General features: G+C 55.4%; 1 protein-coding gene across 1 annotated transcript in view; it reads left to right on the top strand.

The window, feature by feature from the left end:
* KSR2 (kinase suppressor of ras 2) overlaps positions 1-15,804 on the top strand; it is a gene marked incomplete at both ends in the record, with an annotated part of 53,986 nt that extends 38,182 nt beyond the window's left edge. Inside the window, 5 exons of the mRNA XM_082774445.1 lie at positions 7,783-7,879; positions 10,596-10,729; positions 13,565-13,696; positions 15,250-15,379; positions 15,667-15,804. Of these exons, the coding sequence (XP_082630571.1) occupies positions 7,783-7,879; positions 10,596-10,729; positions 13,565-13,696; positions 15,250-15,379; positions 15,667-15,804 (631 nt within the window). The remainder of the gene's footprint in view (positions 1-7,782; positions 7,880-10,595; positions 10,730-13,564; positions 13,697-15,249; positions 15,380-15,666) is intronic.
* Positions 15,805-16,685: the final 881 nt, after the last annotated feature.

Here is a 16,685-nt window from a genome sequence, read left to right on the forward strand (position 1 = left end):
CACATTTTATTCCCTTTGGGGCTTTCTGTGGGGCTTTATTCTGCTGCTGCATCCTCAGCAGCACCACTGGGGCTCTCATGGTGCTGCCTGGGCAGGGTGCAGGGATGCTCCCCGGTGCCTGGGGTCCCTGCCACATCTTGGAGCCCCTTCTGCCATGGCACAGGCAGGAGCTGGTGTCTGGGGATGGTCCAAGGCACTGGGATGCTGAGGATGCCCAGACAGGAGCTGCTGGCTCTCCCAGGAGGGGCCCTGCTCCTTGGGGGTGCCCAGAGATGCCCACGCAAGGACATGGAGAATTTTCCCCACCGAGGGAAGCGAAACCCCTGGCAGCTATTGCAGCCCCCCCGGCTTCCTGCGACAAGCTCCGAGCAGCTGCCTCTGCCTGCAAGGGGCTTCACCGCGCCGTGCAGCCCGGAGGGGTTATTTATAGGAGGGTTTATTTTTGCTTTTTCACATCCCCACGTCTTCCTTCCTGCTCAATCGTGTTATTCCAGGCCGCTCATCAGCAGGCAGCGATCTCCCCCTCCAAACCCCGCAGCCCGCGTGCAGCTTCCTGATGTGGAAACATCATCACAGCCGAGGGGAAACTGAGGCAGGGCTGCCTTTTGCCTTCTTGGGCGATAACCATTGCTCCAGCCCGAGCATCCCGAGGTGTCTCCTCCCAGCATGAGCCCACAAGTCCGGAAAAAGGGGAGAAATTCAGCTGCTCGTAGGAATGCAGCGGTGGTTTGCACGGTGGTGGCTCCGCCGGAGTTGCTAATGGATTTTCTCCTGGGTAATGAGCGGTGGGGACAGTTAGCATTCATCTTAATTAGTCTCGAGCAAGAGCGGGTGGGAGCCGTGGTGCCACGAGTAGTGCTTAATGGACAGCGTGGGGAGCGGCTCCCAAGTCCTCGGCCGGGTGGAGAGGAGGGAGTGAGAAATTGCGGTTTGTGCGGCACGGGGGGGAGCCAGAAGTGGCTTTTGCTGGCGATGAATGAGATGAAGCTGGGTCCGGGTGAGCTCACGCTGCTGCCGTCCCCATCCACAGCCACCAGGAGGGAGGTGACACCTTGGCCACCTAGTGGGACCCGGCCAGGACAGAGTATCAGAGTTTTACAGTGCTGTCAAAAAGGCTCGAGCCACCCCCGGGGTGCAGAATCTGCAGGTTTCTGGGAGTCTACATGCTCCTTCCTGGGGAAAAAAAAAAAAAAAAAAAAAAAGACCCAAATTTTAGTGCTTATCTATCCTTTCTGGCACTCTGAGGTCTGGGAGAGGGGCTCAGCAGCTTGGGGCTTTTTGCGGAAGGCCCTTGTGGGATGGGAAAGTTGCTTGCAAGCAGGAAAAAAAGGATGGGAAAGCTTAGCAGGGGCTGTGCACCCAGCAGCCTGGGATGCTCCTGGCTGAGTTTTGGGCTCTTGCTCCTCATGGTGCAGTGCTGGAGGGACCCCAAATTTACCGGGGTGCAACCAGGAGCCAGGTCCATCGCTGTGAGCCTCCTGCCTGGGCAGAGGAGCCGCCGGGAGTGCTCTGATTGATGTCCCCGGTGTAACCCTCTAGGAAGACCAAGGAGAACGGTGAAGAACATAAAGAATTAAGCTTGACAAGGCCAGGCCCACGTAAGGAGGATTAATTTGCTGAAGGTGCCTTTCAGCAGGGGAACGCTGGGTTCTTGTGCCGGAGAGGGAGCAGCTCCCAGCGGCTCCCCGCAGCCAGCCCATGGATGGGGGGGAGCTGAGTGCTGGGGATGAGCATAAACCAAGGGAAAAAATTCCCACCTCTGCTCTGGGCAATAAGGTGTTTGAGATGTGAGATTTGAAGGCATCTCTGTGCAAAGCAGCCGCTCAGCAGAGGGCTGGCAGCCGGCTTGGCATAGCAAGACATCCGCACCGCCCAGCGAGGCTGCTCGCGAGCCAGACATCGAGGATGAAAAGTGTCCTTTTGGTGACATCCAACTCAAAGGTCCCATTTTTAGCTGCTTTATCACGGTGTTTTTAAATGCAGGGTGGGTGCTGTTGGTCCTCCCCGCGTTCCCTGCATCACCTCCTGTCCCAGTGAGCCCCTGGGGTTGGGGAAGCTGCAGGGATGTGCTCCTCTCACTCCATCCGTGGTCAAACTGGAAAAGGAGTGGAAGGAGGAAAACACCCAAAACTTTGAGGTTTAAATGACCCGAACAGCAGGCTGCTGGGGTAAAGGGATGGCGCTGCAGTGCCTGGGAGCTCTGGCCCCCTGTTTCTGCAGTTAGGGGAGCTCCTCTCCTCCTGACATTTACAGCGTCCCAGCTCAGCTGTGCAGGATTTGGGGCTTGTAGACCTTATTGCTTAGGGAGCTGGGGGATGAATATTTATGGGATTCAAAGGACAGGGGGTTCTCTCCCTCGGGTGCTTTGTCGGAGAGCAGAACCAGCGGGGTTTTGCCTCCTGTGAACCTCCTCGTGCACTGGAGTCCTCCAGCACCTGCTTTGGGGCTGAAGGAGCGGGCTCCTTTCCTACCTTTTCGGTTGTTTTTCTCCTCCAGCTTCTGCTGCACTTCTCCTTCCATAGCATTTAAAGTAATGAAGCCCATAGATCACATAATAAATAGGTATTGACTTCTTGCCACGGGCTGGATCAGAATTGATTGACCCGTGGGAATACACTTCTTTCCAATCAATAGGAGGCCATCAGGCTGGATAAATCTTGATAACGACTGACAACGGGAAAGTCAATACGTGTATTAATATATACATTAAGCGGGCATATATCTTCCGCCTGGAGACAGCGGTGCTTGTGGCAGCGGGAGGAGCGGGACGGGAGGGGAGGAGACCGAAATATTCGGGGTGAGGAGGTTTGGGGTTGGGGAAAGGCATCGGCACGGTCCTTTGGGGTGTGCTTTGTGCCCGAGAGAGAGCTTGGGGCTGAGTCTGGAGTCCACGTCCCGGCTGGCAGCATCTGATCCATCCCCGTGGGCAGCACATTAAGGGAGCGAACACAAGTGTTGTTTTGTTTTGTTTTGTTTTTTGTTAACAATTATTACGATGGCTATTCCAGAGGACAGTCGGGTTCGAGGGAAGCTGCCGTCTCGATCACAAGGCTTGCTGCTTCTTCAAAAGCAGGGGTTTCTCTATTTCTTTGGCATCCTGAAGTTGAGAGTAGCAGAGGGTTCAGGGATCAGGGAACACAGGCTACCAGGAGGGGTGAAAGCATCCTTGCATGTCCCTGTGCACCCAGCCAGCCCTCCCCGAGCCGATTACGAGCGCACCCTTTCCAAAGGCACCACGTATCAAATATTCTGGGGCGACTTGTTTGCCACCAGGGCTTTAGATAAGCCTCTGGGGACCGTGGCTGCTTTGCATTCACCTGTCTCGTGGCTGTTTTCAAAGCAGCCGTAGAAGAGCTCGCCTCCTCTGCCACTATCTCCTTGAAATAAAAATGCATAGAGTTGGCTTTTTCCAAATAACTATTTTCTTCCAAAGCCATGCCGGGGCTGTGGCTGCTGTTTGCGGGGACTGATTGCCCTCCTCCTCCTCCTCCTCCTCCTTCTCCTCCTCCTCCTTCCCCAGCCCTGCTGGTTCTGTGCTATCAGGGAGGAAAATCCAGCTGCCTGCCTCATGTCTGTCTGAGGATGTTTCCATGGGGCAGCAAGCGAGGGCTGAGCACAGCAACGTGTCTTTGTGCCTCCTGTGCCGCGTGCTGGTTTTGCTCGGCACACAGCAGGCTCTGGGACTGAACTGCTCACTCCTGGAGGGTGCTGAGCACCCTCCTTCCCTTGCTGCTGGAGCTTTGGGAGATTTTTGTATGGAAACAAGTGTTTGCTGCTTGATAAAGCCAGGGAGAGCCTGGCTTTGGGTGGGAGGTGAAGTTTGTCCTGGGAAGTGTTTTACCTCCCCAGGGATGCTCCAGGAAGGTCCGGGCTCGCTGCTGCTGCTACTCGGCGGTGCCTTGGGCTGATGCACTCGTTGTTTTTGTATTTGTGGCCCAGCAAGGAAGGATTGTGTTCCCCCAGTGCCCAGGAGGAAGGAAACCCCACGTGGCACTTGTCACCAGCGCTGAGTGAGGAGGGAAGGCAGCTCCCTGCCTGCCAGAGGGCGTAGCGATGAGGTGGAAAATGAAGTTAAAGCTGAAGTTCCCAGGGCTGGGAAGTTCCCCCACTTGGTCTCGGGGTGTTAGTGGCTAAGGGAAGAGCTGCTGGGCTTCATGCAGAGATTTCAGCAGCGGAGCATCCCGCTGAAACCAGCCCTGGCAGGGCTGGGATTTCTCAGCCCCCGATCACAGCGGGTGCTGCTGGCATCCCAGCTGGGGATCATGCAGCTCTGGGTTCCTGCACGGCACCCGACATGTGCCAGCTGTGCCTGTGCTGGTCCTGCTTGCCAAGCAGCGAGTCCCAGCGATGTGCCTCTGCTTGCTGTGATGGCATCTTTCTTAATATTGCCCCCAAATCGCTCCTTTTTGGCATAATGCTAATAAGCAGTAGACTGATGGCGGATCTGGAAGCATCCAAGCAGCCTCTGCAGAGCCCTTCCTTTGCTCCGGCTTTGCCCGAGCTCAGATGTGACCTGCTGGCAGGGGTAGCTTTATATTAAAGCACTTATTAGTAATTCCCACTCTCTCCTCCTGTCTCTCCCCTGGGCGGATGATGCCGGCTGTCACCATGGCATCTGAGCCCGTTCCCCATACATCAATTCAGCAGCAAGCGATGAGCTGCCCGAAGTCTGGCATTTATCACTTTGGGGTGTTCACAACGATCCTATTTAGATCCTGTTTAATGGCCCACCGTCACATTTGTATGGATGGTTGGGCAGGGCGAAGAAAAGCGCACAAAACCTGCTGAAGTGACAGCCTCACGAGCTGAGCACGGCCGCCGAGGTGCCATCGGGTGCGGAATTTGTTCCAGCACGAGTGAGCAGGAGCCAGGCTGAGGTCTTAAACCCTATCGAGGTGATGGCCATCAGTACTGCAACGAGGACGAGGCTGCTCCCCCCATCAAATGGCAGAAATATCAAGAGGCAGTGCTCCTGCTCTTCCTAACTCATCCCTCCCGAATTGTTCCTCTGCAAGTCACTTTGGCTTTGCTCCCGTTGCTGATGTCTCCAGCCCACGCTGGTGAAATGCAGAGTGTTTATAAAGCAATTTGGGATTTGGCTTGCTTGGCTGAACACTTCAAAAACTCATCTTGAATAGCAAGCATCTGCAGTGGGATGGGGCCGGGGCTGTCCTGGGGCTGGGGAGGCGGTGAGGGAACATTTGGGGTCGACGTGAGGACCAGAGGACCCCGGCTTTGGAGGGATTTGAGCATCTCCCTGTTGCTTTGGTTGGGTTTGGTCTCATGTCACCACCTTGCCTGGGTGCAGAGAGGTTTATTTCACCTTCGTTTCAGGTGTCACGCCGCGTGATCCGAAGCGGGGTGGGTGCCACCTCCCAGCACCGACCGCTCGAGGCAGGGATGCGTGCGTGCGCCCCCGGCACCTCGCTTTGTGCGCTTTGAGCGCTCCGTGCCCGCTCCTCCCGCCCGGATGGGGACTATTCACAGCGGGCGAGGAGCGAGAGGGACCCAAATTGCCGGGGGCTGCCATGAAAAGGTTCCGCAGGTGCTTGCTAAATAGACTCAGGTGCTGCATAATAGGTGCAAACAGGGCTTTGTGGCTGCGTTGGCAGCTCCTTATCCAGCGACAAATCGCTAGCAAACACCCGGTGCGGCTGGGTGAATTCACACCGAGGAGCTATTCATCAGCAGGGAGCGAGTCACGGGGCTGCGTCCCCGGGGACAGACCAGCAGTGGCTGCATGTCCCCAAGCATCAGGGCTCCTGTGGCCGCTGCCTCCCTTCGTGGAGCCCCCATGGCTGGGAAGGCAGCAGAGATGGGAATCTCGTCGGAAAGGATTTATCACTGCACTTTGGAGAAGCAGCAATCGGTGGTTGTTTTTTTTTTCTTTTCTCCTCCTAAACCAGTCCTTTTTATTCCAGGAAAATAGCTGATGTTAACTCACTTTGGGGCTGAAATCAAAGCTAAGCTCTTAAGTTGAATTTGTACTGTTGATTCATAACTAATCCAGCCCATAAGCAACTTCTGGTAACAGTTTGCTCCAGAGGGAAATCAGCATTTGCTGGGAGTTGGGGAGAGTTGTGATAACGTGTGTGTGTGTGTGTGCATAATGTGTGTGTGTGTGTGTGCAGCCAGGGACAGCGAGCTGGGGCTGAAGCTGTTAACCTGTTGCCTCGTGGGGCTTAAGCTCTACAAGTCTATTTAGCAAATCAATGCAGAAAACTTCATGGTGGAGACAGAATTCGTGTCCGTTATTATTCTGCCCCCTTCAATTCCAGCTGCAGAAAGCCAGGGGCACGGATTGCCTTTATCACTCATTCCCAAGCAATATTGAGAGCACTGGCATCCTAATCTTCAGAAAAACTCATATTTGTCCCCGACTGCAGTCAAACTATTCCGGCAGATAAAGCAGCTGGTTTAGCTAGAGAAAGCTGACGTTTGTGACTGCGGATGCTGCAGCTCGTGCGGTCACAAGTGTGGCTCCTGCAGGTGCTGGCGGCTGGGCAGGGGCGAGCAGGCAGCTGCAGGGGTGGGTGCGAGGATGCCCCGAGCCCTGCGGTGTCTTCCTGGCTCATGTGCATGGGGCAAGGCTATTTCCAACATGATCTGCAGGAATGTGCTTTGAAAGGTGCTGTCATCTTTCCCAAAGATGTGAAATTTTGTCTCGCTCTTGTTCCTGCTTCGCTGCTCAACCTGGGCATGGTGCTCGTTAGTACAATTTGGGAATGGTGCTCGTTAGACACATGGAGATTTGGGCTTTGGGGCACGAGGTGCTGCAAGCCCATTTGAGGGGACCAAGCAATGATTTATCCCAACCCAACCAATTTAATCCCCAAAAGTGCTGCCGGGAGCTCAGCATTCCCCTTCTTTCTGGAGGTGAGTCCCTGCAGTTGGGTGGAAATTTGGGGACATCCACACCTGCCTTTGCTTTGCATCCCAGGGGATGGCAGCGGGCAGGAGGAGGGGAGCGTGGACAGGAGTTAAATCCTGCAACTTCGTGTTCGTTAACGAGAACAAGATCAATTAACGTCTGCGCTTCCTGAAGCCTCTTTAACGAGACGCGCGCCTGCCTGGCGCTTTGTTTCTCAGGCACAGGTACCCAGTCCCATCCTTCCAAAGTTGCCTGTAATGAGCGTGGGTGGATGTAGAAAAGCAAAAAAAAGCCCCTTTTTTGTGGGCGGGAGTCGAGGCAGCATCCACCCACGTACTCCATTATGATATTCAAATGTCAATATATTTTTAATTGGTTTATATGCCCCCCCCTCCCCCTACAGCTGCCTTTGGTAATTAAGGCTCTGTAAATAGATTTTACTGTAATTGGTACGAGAAGGAAAATTGGAGGACATTGTACAGTGCATTGGGTTTTTTTGTGTGTTTTTTATTTTTTTTTTCTCCCTGTCTTTCCTCTTTTGACTCATGTTACATCTGTGAGCATTGTATCCCACAGGGGAAGAGGCGGGGAGGAGACGCGGACAGTTTTGCACCAAAAAAAAATAAAAAATAAATAAAAAAGATGCTTGCTGGTGAGAGGGCCAGCTGGGCTTCTGCTGGCCGGGACATGGGGACAAGATGGGGACGAGCCCCAGGGATGGCACTGGAGGTGGCAGAGCTGGCTCCCTCCCTCCCAGTGCCCCCAGTATTGCTGCTGAGCCCCCAGTGCACCCCAAGGTGTGCCACCCCCGGTGGCTGTCTGCCACCCCTGCCCTTGTCACTGGGGGATGTTGCTGGGCAGGGGATTTATCAGCCGTGCTGTTATCTTCTCCTTTTCTCCTGTCCTTCCAGCCTGTGCAAAGGACGGACTCTCTACTCGGTGGTGAGAGACGCCAAAATCGTCCTGGACGTCAACAAGACGAGGCAGATAGCGCAAGAGATCGTGAAGGTACGGCGTGCTGGGGGGAGATGGTGGCACCGCGGGGCCAGGGCAGGACCCCCCCGTGTGCGTGTCAGCACCCAGCCAAGCTGGCCCAGCACCCACAGCACCTTCTGGGTCCAAAACACGGGGCTGGCAGAGATCCCTGCAGCTCCCAGGGGATCCAAGGGCACCACGGCTGGCCCAGCCTGGAGCAGAGGCCAGGGAGGTGCAAGGGGTGTTGGGCAGATGTGGCTGAGCCCTGTGTCATGGTGATGGAGAGAAGCAACAAGAGGTGAACCCCGTGTCTTTGCTGGGGCACCTGGCTGGTCATGGGTGCTCCTGGCCCACCCCATGGGGCTCCATGCCCATCCCAGGGGTGCTCCCAGCCCCTTGGGTTACACCATCCACCCCGCGTGTGCCCCAGCCTGGGTGGTGGCACCTTCTTGCAAAGCTCTGGATTGAAGTTGGGGTGTCCGCTTTTTTTCTTCTTCTTCCTTTTTTTTTTTTTTTTCCTGATCTGTATTTTCTATTTTTAAAAGAAGGATTTTTCCTGCTGAGCAAACATCTCAAGCATCAAATATGTTCTTGCCTCCCAAATGCTCACAGCAGGAGTTGATGGCTCGGGCCGGCCCCTCTCTCTGTACCAGTTGTTTCCTCCTACTGGTTGGGGTTTCAAGGAGCGGGCTGGGAGGCTGCTGTCTCCTGCGGCTGCCCCTGTATTCGACGTGGGTTGGGGACCTGAAGCCCTTCATGGCTTTACAGGGAAACACTAGCACAGGAGATCTCAGCAGGGCTGGACCCGTGAGAAGGGAGCATCACTGTGAAAAATTCACCCGTGACATTTGCCAAAGCAAATCAGCAAAAATGCTGTAGACCCAGCTTCATCCCTGATGGCAAACCTCTCCTGCACCCTCTCCTCTATGGCAAGGCTCAGCTGGGTGCCTCCTGAAACCTGCACCGGGCAGGGGATGCTGGCTCTGCCCTGAGGAGGTGGTGGAGCTGCAATTAGCAGAGGTCTAATTGCACGGGGTGGGCTTTGGCAGGGCTGGGGAGCAGCGCCCTGAGGAGGTGCGGGTCGGGCGACGCAGGGAGCTTTGGCTCCGCCACCCAGCCCAGCGCTGGAGTGACTTTATCTTTTGATTCTCCGCATGAGACAAGAGATCCTTTAAGCTTATTGGATTACCGGGTGCAAGGGCTCTTGTTCCGCTGCGATCCTCGGGAGCCGAAAGTTAATTTGTTTAAGGAGCGAAGCCGGCAGAGGGAGCTGGCTTTTCGCTCACGCGGGGCATCGGAGCAAATGACGGCGCTGCCGTGCCTTGTCTCAGATGGAATTTGCTGTGGGATCTGTGGTATCCCCCGCGGAGTCACCGGCTTCGTCAGAGGGGCTGATTGCTCCTCCAGGAATGCCTGCAGCAAAGTTTTTCCCGTGCTCCCTGCTCTCTAAATGCATCGTGGAGCAGAGCCATCGTGGCAGTCATCAGCTTGCAGGAGGCTCGGTGGCACGGCTGGAGGGTGCCCCAACCTGGACCTTGGCACCCACAGCCCCTTCAGGAAGCATCCCTTCCCATTCTAACCTTCCCCATTCTAACCACTGCATCCCAGCTCTGAAACTCAGCCCCCAAACCCGGTCTCTTCTCAAGACCCTCAGCAGGAGGTCGTGGAGGCTGCACCCTCCTCCCGGGGTGCAGGGTCTGGGTGCGCACCCAGATTTCGGCGTGGTGCTTGGCCTCAGGATGGGCAGCATTCACGAGCTGATTGCAGGGTGATTGACAGCCCCAAAATGCCAGGAAATAATTGCACAGTAGATGCAGCACCGTATAGCTACCGCATGAAGAACATGAGGCACAAAGGCACTGGCGGTGTCTTACAGCAGATTTTTAAACCTTATCCTTGCTCCATGTGCTGGGATTTGCAGACCCCTAACGAATCCAGCTCCGGCTGTGGCACCTTGGGCATCTGCAGCCCCCCATGGTTACCCAGGGCAGGTTCCCACATGGTCTATGGCCATACATGAAATGATCAGAGCTCAGATGGTGCCTTGTGGAAACCCACTTCAACCCTCCCGTGCCAGTGGTGAACTGATAATTGCTCTCAAGCAACAGTTCAGTAGCCCCTTCGGCATTAATCCTTGGGTCCTTCCATCTGGAACAAGTTTCCCCAGTCTGCTTAGGAGGATGAAAAGTGGGGCAGCACCACGAGCCTTGCAGCCAGGATAAATGTCCCCAGCGCCGTCCCGTTGAGCTACGTGTCTGCCCGCAGGCTGCTCCATCAGATGCCGCGTAACAAGCCCGGTGCAGCCGAGTTTGGATTTCCCACCCGCGGCCTTTTTTTTTGCCTCATTAGCAATAATTTTAATTAACCGGCAAGTAGTTTTTCCTAGGGGAAGGGAATTAAGGCAGGACTCCTGCGAGGCTCTTGTTCCAAGTCTAACCGTGCCGGTGCGCACGTGGGAAGCCCTAATGGCTCCGGCAGGGGATGTGATAGTGGGATGGAGAGCGTTGCCTTGTTCCCCCTCTGCTCCCAACCCCAAAAGAGAAGGAAGGCGAAAACATCACCATCAATTTCCCAGCGGAGGATTTCAGGGATGCTGCTTTGCTTTGCCGTTTCTTCCTCTGTGTAATCAATTAATCAGGGAGCAGTCGTGGGGTTGCCCCTTTTCTGGAGTTATCCTCTTTGTTTGTGCTTCTTGTTCAGTTCTTTCTTTTTTTTTTTTTTTTTTTTTTTCGTCTCCCTTCTGCCCTAGGGGATGGGGTACCTGCATGCCAAGGGGATCCTTCACAAGGACCTCAAGTCCAAAAATGTTTTCTATGACAACGGGAAGGTGGTGATCACGGACTTCGGCCTCTTCAGCATCTCGGGTGTTCTCCAAGCAGGCAGGTAGGACACGGCGCGATGGCAATCCTGGGTTTGTCCCCAGTCCTGGAGCTCCCCTTTGAGCTGGGGACATGGCGGGACCCCAAAAGCTAATCTGCATGTGGCTGCCTGGGTCTGCAGCCTTGGTGGGCACCAGGACAAGGGGGCCTTTGGGTGTCCACTTCACCGGGGTCAGGAAAGCTGCCTTAATTCCTTGTCCTTTCCCCAATGATATTGCTATAATCCGATGGCATCTGCTCCATTCCCTGCTCCTTGGCTGCTGAATGATGCCGTGCTGGTGACCTTTTGGATGCTACAGACATCTGGCCGTGGTGTCTGCACAAAGCCAGAGCATGGAGCAGAGCACAGCAAGCAGAGAGCCAAGCTCAGGACATTTACAGCATCACAACGTTTCGTTATCTCTTTCAGTTTGAAGTCAAGCATATTTCGTAAATGTTCCCTATTAATTTTTTTTTATTTTTTAAAGTGTTTTGGTAGGTTTGCAAGCTGTATGCATGGCAGCGCAGAGAGTTTCAGCAGTCGTTCAAAGGAAGAAAAGCAAAGCTGGGTGGGGGAAAGGAAATGAGGGGAAAAAGAGTAGAGGTTTTATTTTCTGGTTTGGGTAATACTGAACAAAAACCATTGCTGGTTGTGTGGTGCCCAGCTGGCCTTCTGGGGCTGCTTTTGGCCTCACCCACTGCACATGGTGCTGCTGGAGAGGTTGTGGCTGGGGGGACTTTGCTCCTGCCTGTACGAGGCTGCAGCTCACTGCAGCAGCAGCAATAGGCTTTGGGTAAAAATGGGCAGATTTTGCCAGGGGGCAAAGATTTTTCAGGAATGAATGTGTTGTGGATGTGTCCCATGGTTGGTCAGAGCCTATGATATTTCCACGATGTTATCATCAGCAATGCTCTGGAGATAAAAAGCAAAGTGGGGCACCAGGGAAATGGGAACCTGGTGCTGTGGGTGATGCACGGCTGTCTCTGCCCAAGATCGGGATGACATTGGGGGATGAAGCCACGAAGACTGCTCAGGAGAGGAAGGAAGGCACACGGGGCTGGGCAGAAATACGAGGTCTAACAGGAACAAGCAGCATTTTGCTAGGAAAATGGAAACCACAGGGAAAATCCTGCAGGAGGAGCTTTGGGGGTGGCTGCCCTGGACTGCCAGCCCCCCACGTGTCTTCTGCTGGTGGAGAGCTGGGGGAAGGCTGGGATCTGCACTCATCATTCACCACAGGTTCTGAAGCAGAAAGTGCCTGCAGGTCTGGTTTCCCTGCTCAGGGTGGCTCCTTATGGCTGGCTACGCTCTCTGGCAGATGAGGAACAGGAATCGAGCCCAACCTGGGTTCCCTGGAGGCTCCCCACATGTGTGTGAGCAAATGTTTGCAGGTCAGGTGAAGGTTGGGGATGTCACTTTATGTGACTGAGCGCTACAGCCTGGCTGGTTTTCCCAAGGGCTAAAAAATGCTGGGGTTTCCAATTCCTCCCAGCACAAGGCTGCCTGGAGTTCATGCGAGCACCCAGCACAGCGAGGCGCTCACCCTGCTAGATGTGAGAAGGCTATTGAAACTATCTTATCCTGGTGATCTTGTCTTTATTTTTTCCTGTTTTTAAACATTGCAGGGCTCGGTAGGGCTGCTCTGTAATTAGGAGAGGCGTGGGGTGGCTTGGAGTAGGCTGAAGAGCTCTTCTGCTCTCACTCTTGCTCTGCCGTTTAGCAGTGGTGCTCGGCACTCAGCTGGTGGTGCTCCTCTGGTAGTCAAAGCGGGCAGGTCAGTTATGAAGGCAGGCGAGCTTTTGTTACAAAACCTTAAATTGTCGTAATTTCACCAAATTTGGGATTGCACTGCCCGCATGGTGGAGCACTAAGGAGAGGAGCCATCGAGTCCCAGGGCTCCTTCAGCAGTCGTGCGCTCTGTGTGCGTCCCCACACATCCTTGGGAAGGCGTCAAGGCACAAACTGGGAAAACTTCCTCCATGGGAGACAGCGAGCTCTTCCTTCTCACGGGGCAGTTCTGTTACCTCCTGAAGAATGACGCTGCCAAATTCTTCACTGGCACACAGTGAAGCTGCTTAACATCTTACCACCCACCAGCTGCTCTGCGCTCCCTGCCCGCTGTAGCGCCAAGGCGACACCGGCTCCTTTCCAGCCCTCCTGTGTCCCACCACCGTGGTCAGGAACATGTCCCCACCGTGGCCACCTCCTTGCTGCTGTCAGGGGAGAAGCATTAATTTGGTGAAGCAGCTCCAGAAGGAGCAGGAGCGAGCAGAGAGAGGCATGAGTTGTGCCACCGGTGCATCCTAGGTGCTGTGGGAGGATGAAGGGAGGAAGCCACCAGCATCATCCTCAGCTGTCGGCCAGATGTATTTGTAACCAATGTATTTGTACTGGCTGGGGGAAGATCTTGAGGAGGTAGGGAAATGATGGCCTGGAGGGGCTCTTTGGGGTCGAACGCCTGAAAACACTCATTTCTGGACTGCTATAGGGTTGGAAGAGACCCTCGGAGGTCCCTAGCCCCTGCTCAGATCAAAGCAGGACCAGCGCAGGTGTTTGTGCTGTTGGGGTTTACCCAAGATAACGCTTTACCCTGCTCTTCCAAGGCATTTTGGCACAATGGTCACAGTGAGGACCATGACAGAGCAAGGTGCCAGCCCCAGTTGTGCTCCACCACCTGGCAGGGACAGGCACGAAGCCACCACACCTGCTGGCGTTTATCCCAGTGGGGTTAAAGCCCGGCCTTGCGAGGATGCCCTGCAAAAAAATAGGCATAAATGGGGAGAAGGAGCAGGGGCTGGGGGCTGCTGGTGGCGATGCCTGCCCTGTGGTACCCATGGTCTTGTCTCCGTGTTTTGGCAGGAGGGAGAACAAGCTGCGGATCCAGAACGGGTGGTTGTGCCACCTCGCCCCCGAGATCATCCGCCAGCTCTCACCCGACACCGAGGAGGACAAGCTGCCCTTCTCCAAGCACTCGGATGTTTTTGCACTGGGGTGAGTCCCTGCGGCGTGGCCTGAGACCATCACTGGGCTCAGGGCATCATCCTGCTTCCAGAGAGCTTGGGTTCAACCCCCTCGATCACCAAGTCCTCCTGTTTCACGTGTAGACAAGGGTGACTTGGGGAAATTGCCTCTTCCCGGTATGGGTACCGATGAGGAAGCTCCTGGAATGGGATGGGGATGAAGTGGGATGAGGATGGCATGGGAAGGGAATATGATGGGATGGGGTTGCAGTGGGATGGGGATGCCGTGGGAAGGGACCACAGATCCCAAAGCCACCAAACTCCCCCGATTCTCCCAGCTGGATGCCTGCTGGTCTGAGCGGCGGGGGCTGCCGCGGGGGCTGAACGCGCAGGGGGAGGAGATGCCAGGAGGCTGAGCAGAGGAGAATTGATGAGTCTCCTTCAGTGGGAGCGTTCAGCCGACCGGCTCATCGCTCCGGCTATTTGTCTAGAAGAAAGCATCCTTTATGGCAGGAGCCCCATCACGCCCCAATAAAACCTTTCCCAAGATAGGCGGGAGGTTTTATCTGGAGGATTAATTTTCTCGTGCACACCTTGAAGACTGCGGGCCACGGCGGTTACTTTACGTGAAGCTCTTATCTGAGACAATATTTCCATCAAAACCGCCGTAATTAAAGCTGAAAGGGTTTGGAGCTCTCCTCCCCCCGAGGTAGAACTTGAGCACAAAGAAAAAAAAAAAAAAAGAAAGAGAAAAAAGAAGTAATTAAGGGATCTGGTCAGGCTAAGTGAAAGCTGGTTACTTTGTCTTTTTAATTCGAGAATGAGCAATTCAGTAAAGGACCCAGCAGTTTCCTTTAAAGATTTTCTCATAATTTCACTCTTTCATGTTTCTGTGCCCTCCTGCGAGCTGGGCAGGATGCCAGACGGTCCCTGTGGGCTGTCACTGTCACAGCTCCCCTTGGAGATAATTCCCCTCCTGTGATTTGGGGACAGTAACAGGGAAAGAGCTTTTAGAGACTCTGGGGAAGGCGAAAAGTCAGCGCTCAAGCTCCCAGATAGAAACCTGAATTTTGCAGCATTTAATGCATCCAGGCACCACCAAAACCCTGCGTTGGGTTCTCCCTGTGCCCACCGAGCATCTTGTCCCTGCTGCCTGCCTTGTGCTGCCGAGCACAGCACACGCAGATATTTTATCTCTCTTGAGTCCCTTCGTAGTGATTTTTATAAACGTGGAGCAAAACAATAGGCACGGACAGGGCTGCCTGCCTGCAGCATCGCCACACGAGATTGATGCTGCTTCGAAGTGAGGGGGAAGTGGCTGGAGAATCCCATGTGGTGGAGCTGTTTCAGGTCTGGGGATGATTCCCCCGGGTGGGGATGTTCGCCTTTCCCCTGCTCGTGCTCCTGCGTGCAGGGATGGAGGGGAGCACTGATGTCTTTGTGACGAGCACCGAGCATCTCCGGCTGTAAGGACAGGCTGTGGATGGGTTTGGGGCAGGGAGAGGTGGTTGCAGGTGTGGGATATTGAGCCGTGCCCCCTCGGGGTGGCTCCTTGCTGCCCCTGATCCTCCTGTCTCCCACCAGCACCATCTGGTACGAGCTGCACGCGCGGGAGTGGCCCTTCAAGACGCAGCCGGCGGAGGCGATCATATGGCAGGTGGGACGGGGGATGAAGCCCAACCTCAGCCAGATCGGGATGGGCAAGGAGATCTCGGTACGTGCTGTGGGGCAGGCGGATCCCTGCATGCGTGCGCGGAGGGGGGATGTGCTTCGGGAAATGCTCCGTGCTACCTGCGATCCGCAAGTGAAAAAAAAAATCAAAGGGTCCCTCGGGTGAGGTTTGGTCCTGCTGCCACTGTGCCAGCTTGCACCTCAGCCCTTCACAAGGATGTGGAGACAGGGCTCCTTGCAGGGGATGCGGGGTGGATATGGGGTGCATGGGTGGGTGGTGGGCGAGGGGATGGCTCTGGGTGCTCACGTGCTCGCCCCGTGTGGCTGCAGGACATCCTGCTCTTCTGCTGGGCCTACGAGCAGGAGGAGCGCCCCACCTTCACCAAGCTCATGGACATGCTGGAGAAACTGCCAAAGCGCAACCGCCGCCTTTCCCACCCGGGGCACTTCTGGAAGTCGGCGGAGTAAGTCCCTGCCCGCGCCCCCCTGGACCTAGGGGAGAGGTGTGGGGGTCCTCTAGGGTGAGCTAAGGGAGAGCAGCGAGGGCAATTCTGGCTGCTGCAGGTCCTGCTTGTGGACCTCAGAGCTCACCGAGGGCTCTGAGGCACAGATTTTTCCCCCTGCCCCTGATAACCAAACCTCCCTTCCTTACCTGTGCCCCAAAGCTGGCTTGAGTTTCCCCTGTGCCACCTGCATGTCCCCGTGTGCTCGGTGCTCCCAGGAGCAGCACGAAGCCAGCAGTCAGACGGCCCCAACATCACCCAGACTTTAAGCCATTAATCAGGATGGAAGTTAATTGCCAGCCCATGCTCCGAGCAGGCACCAGGACGGCTCCGGCAGCCGGGCAAGGAAAGCTGAAGGTTGATGAACCCCAAAGCAGCAGGCTGTGCAATTACTCAGTCAGCTCTGAGCAGGTTTTGCACCAAGCCACACTCGGGCTGCCCGGCAGCTTCCCCTTCATTCCCGGCCCCATAACCTGCTCACAGCTGGCTCCCACCCTAGTGCCTGGTGCTGGGGGCCACAGATGGGTCCTGGGACCTCTCTGGTGCAGGAGCATCCCTGCACAAAGGTTGTGGGGACAAGGGACAAAAAGCCCCTGGGGGGTCCTGCTGTTGCTGCAAGCCCTTTTCCCCTTGGGAACCTAACCGGTAACACGTCGGCAGGATGGGTGCGGAGGGTTTTTGGGGAGGTTTCTGCAAAACCATGCTGACTCTGCCATTTTGTCCCCTTTCCAGGCTGTGACCGGAGGAGCTGAGGGACGGTGCCTTCCTCCCCCTGCGCTTCTCCTCGTCCTCACCGCTTATCCTCCAGGCGCCGTGGCACAGCAGTGGGCGCTGCAGGATGGGAGC

The sequence above is a fragment of the Aythya marila genome (genome assembly GCF_965140915.1).
Source record: "Aythya marila genome assembly, chromosome: 17".
NCBI classification, from domain to species: Eukaryota; Metazoa; Chordata; class Aves; order Anseriformes; family Anatidae; genus Aythya; species Aythya marila.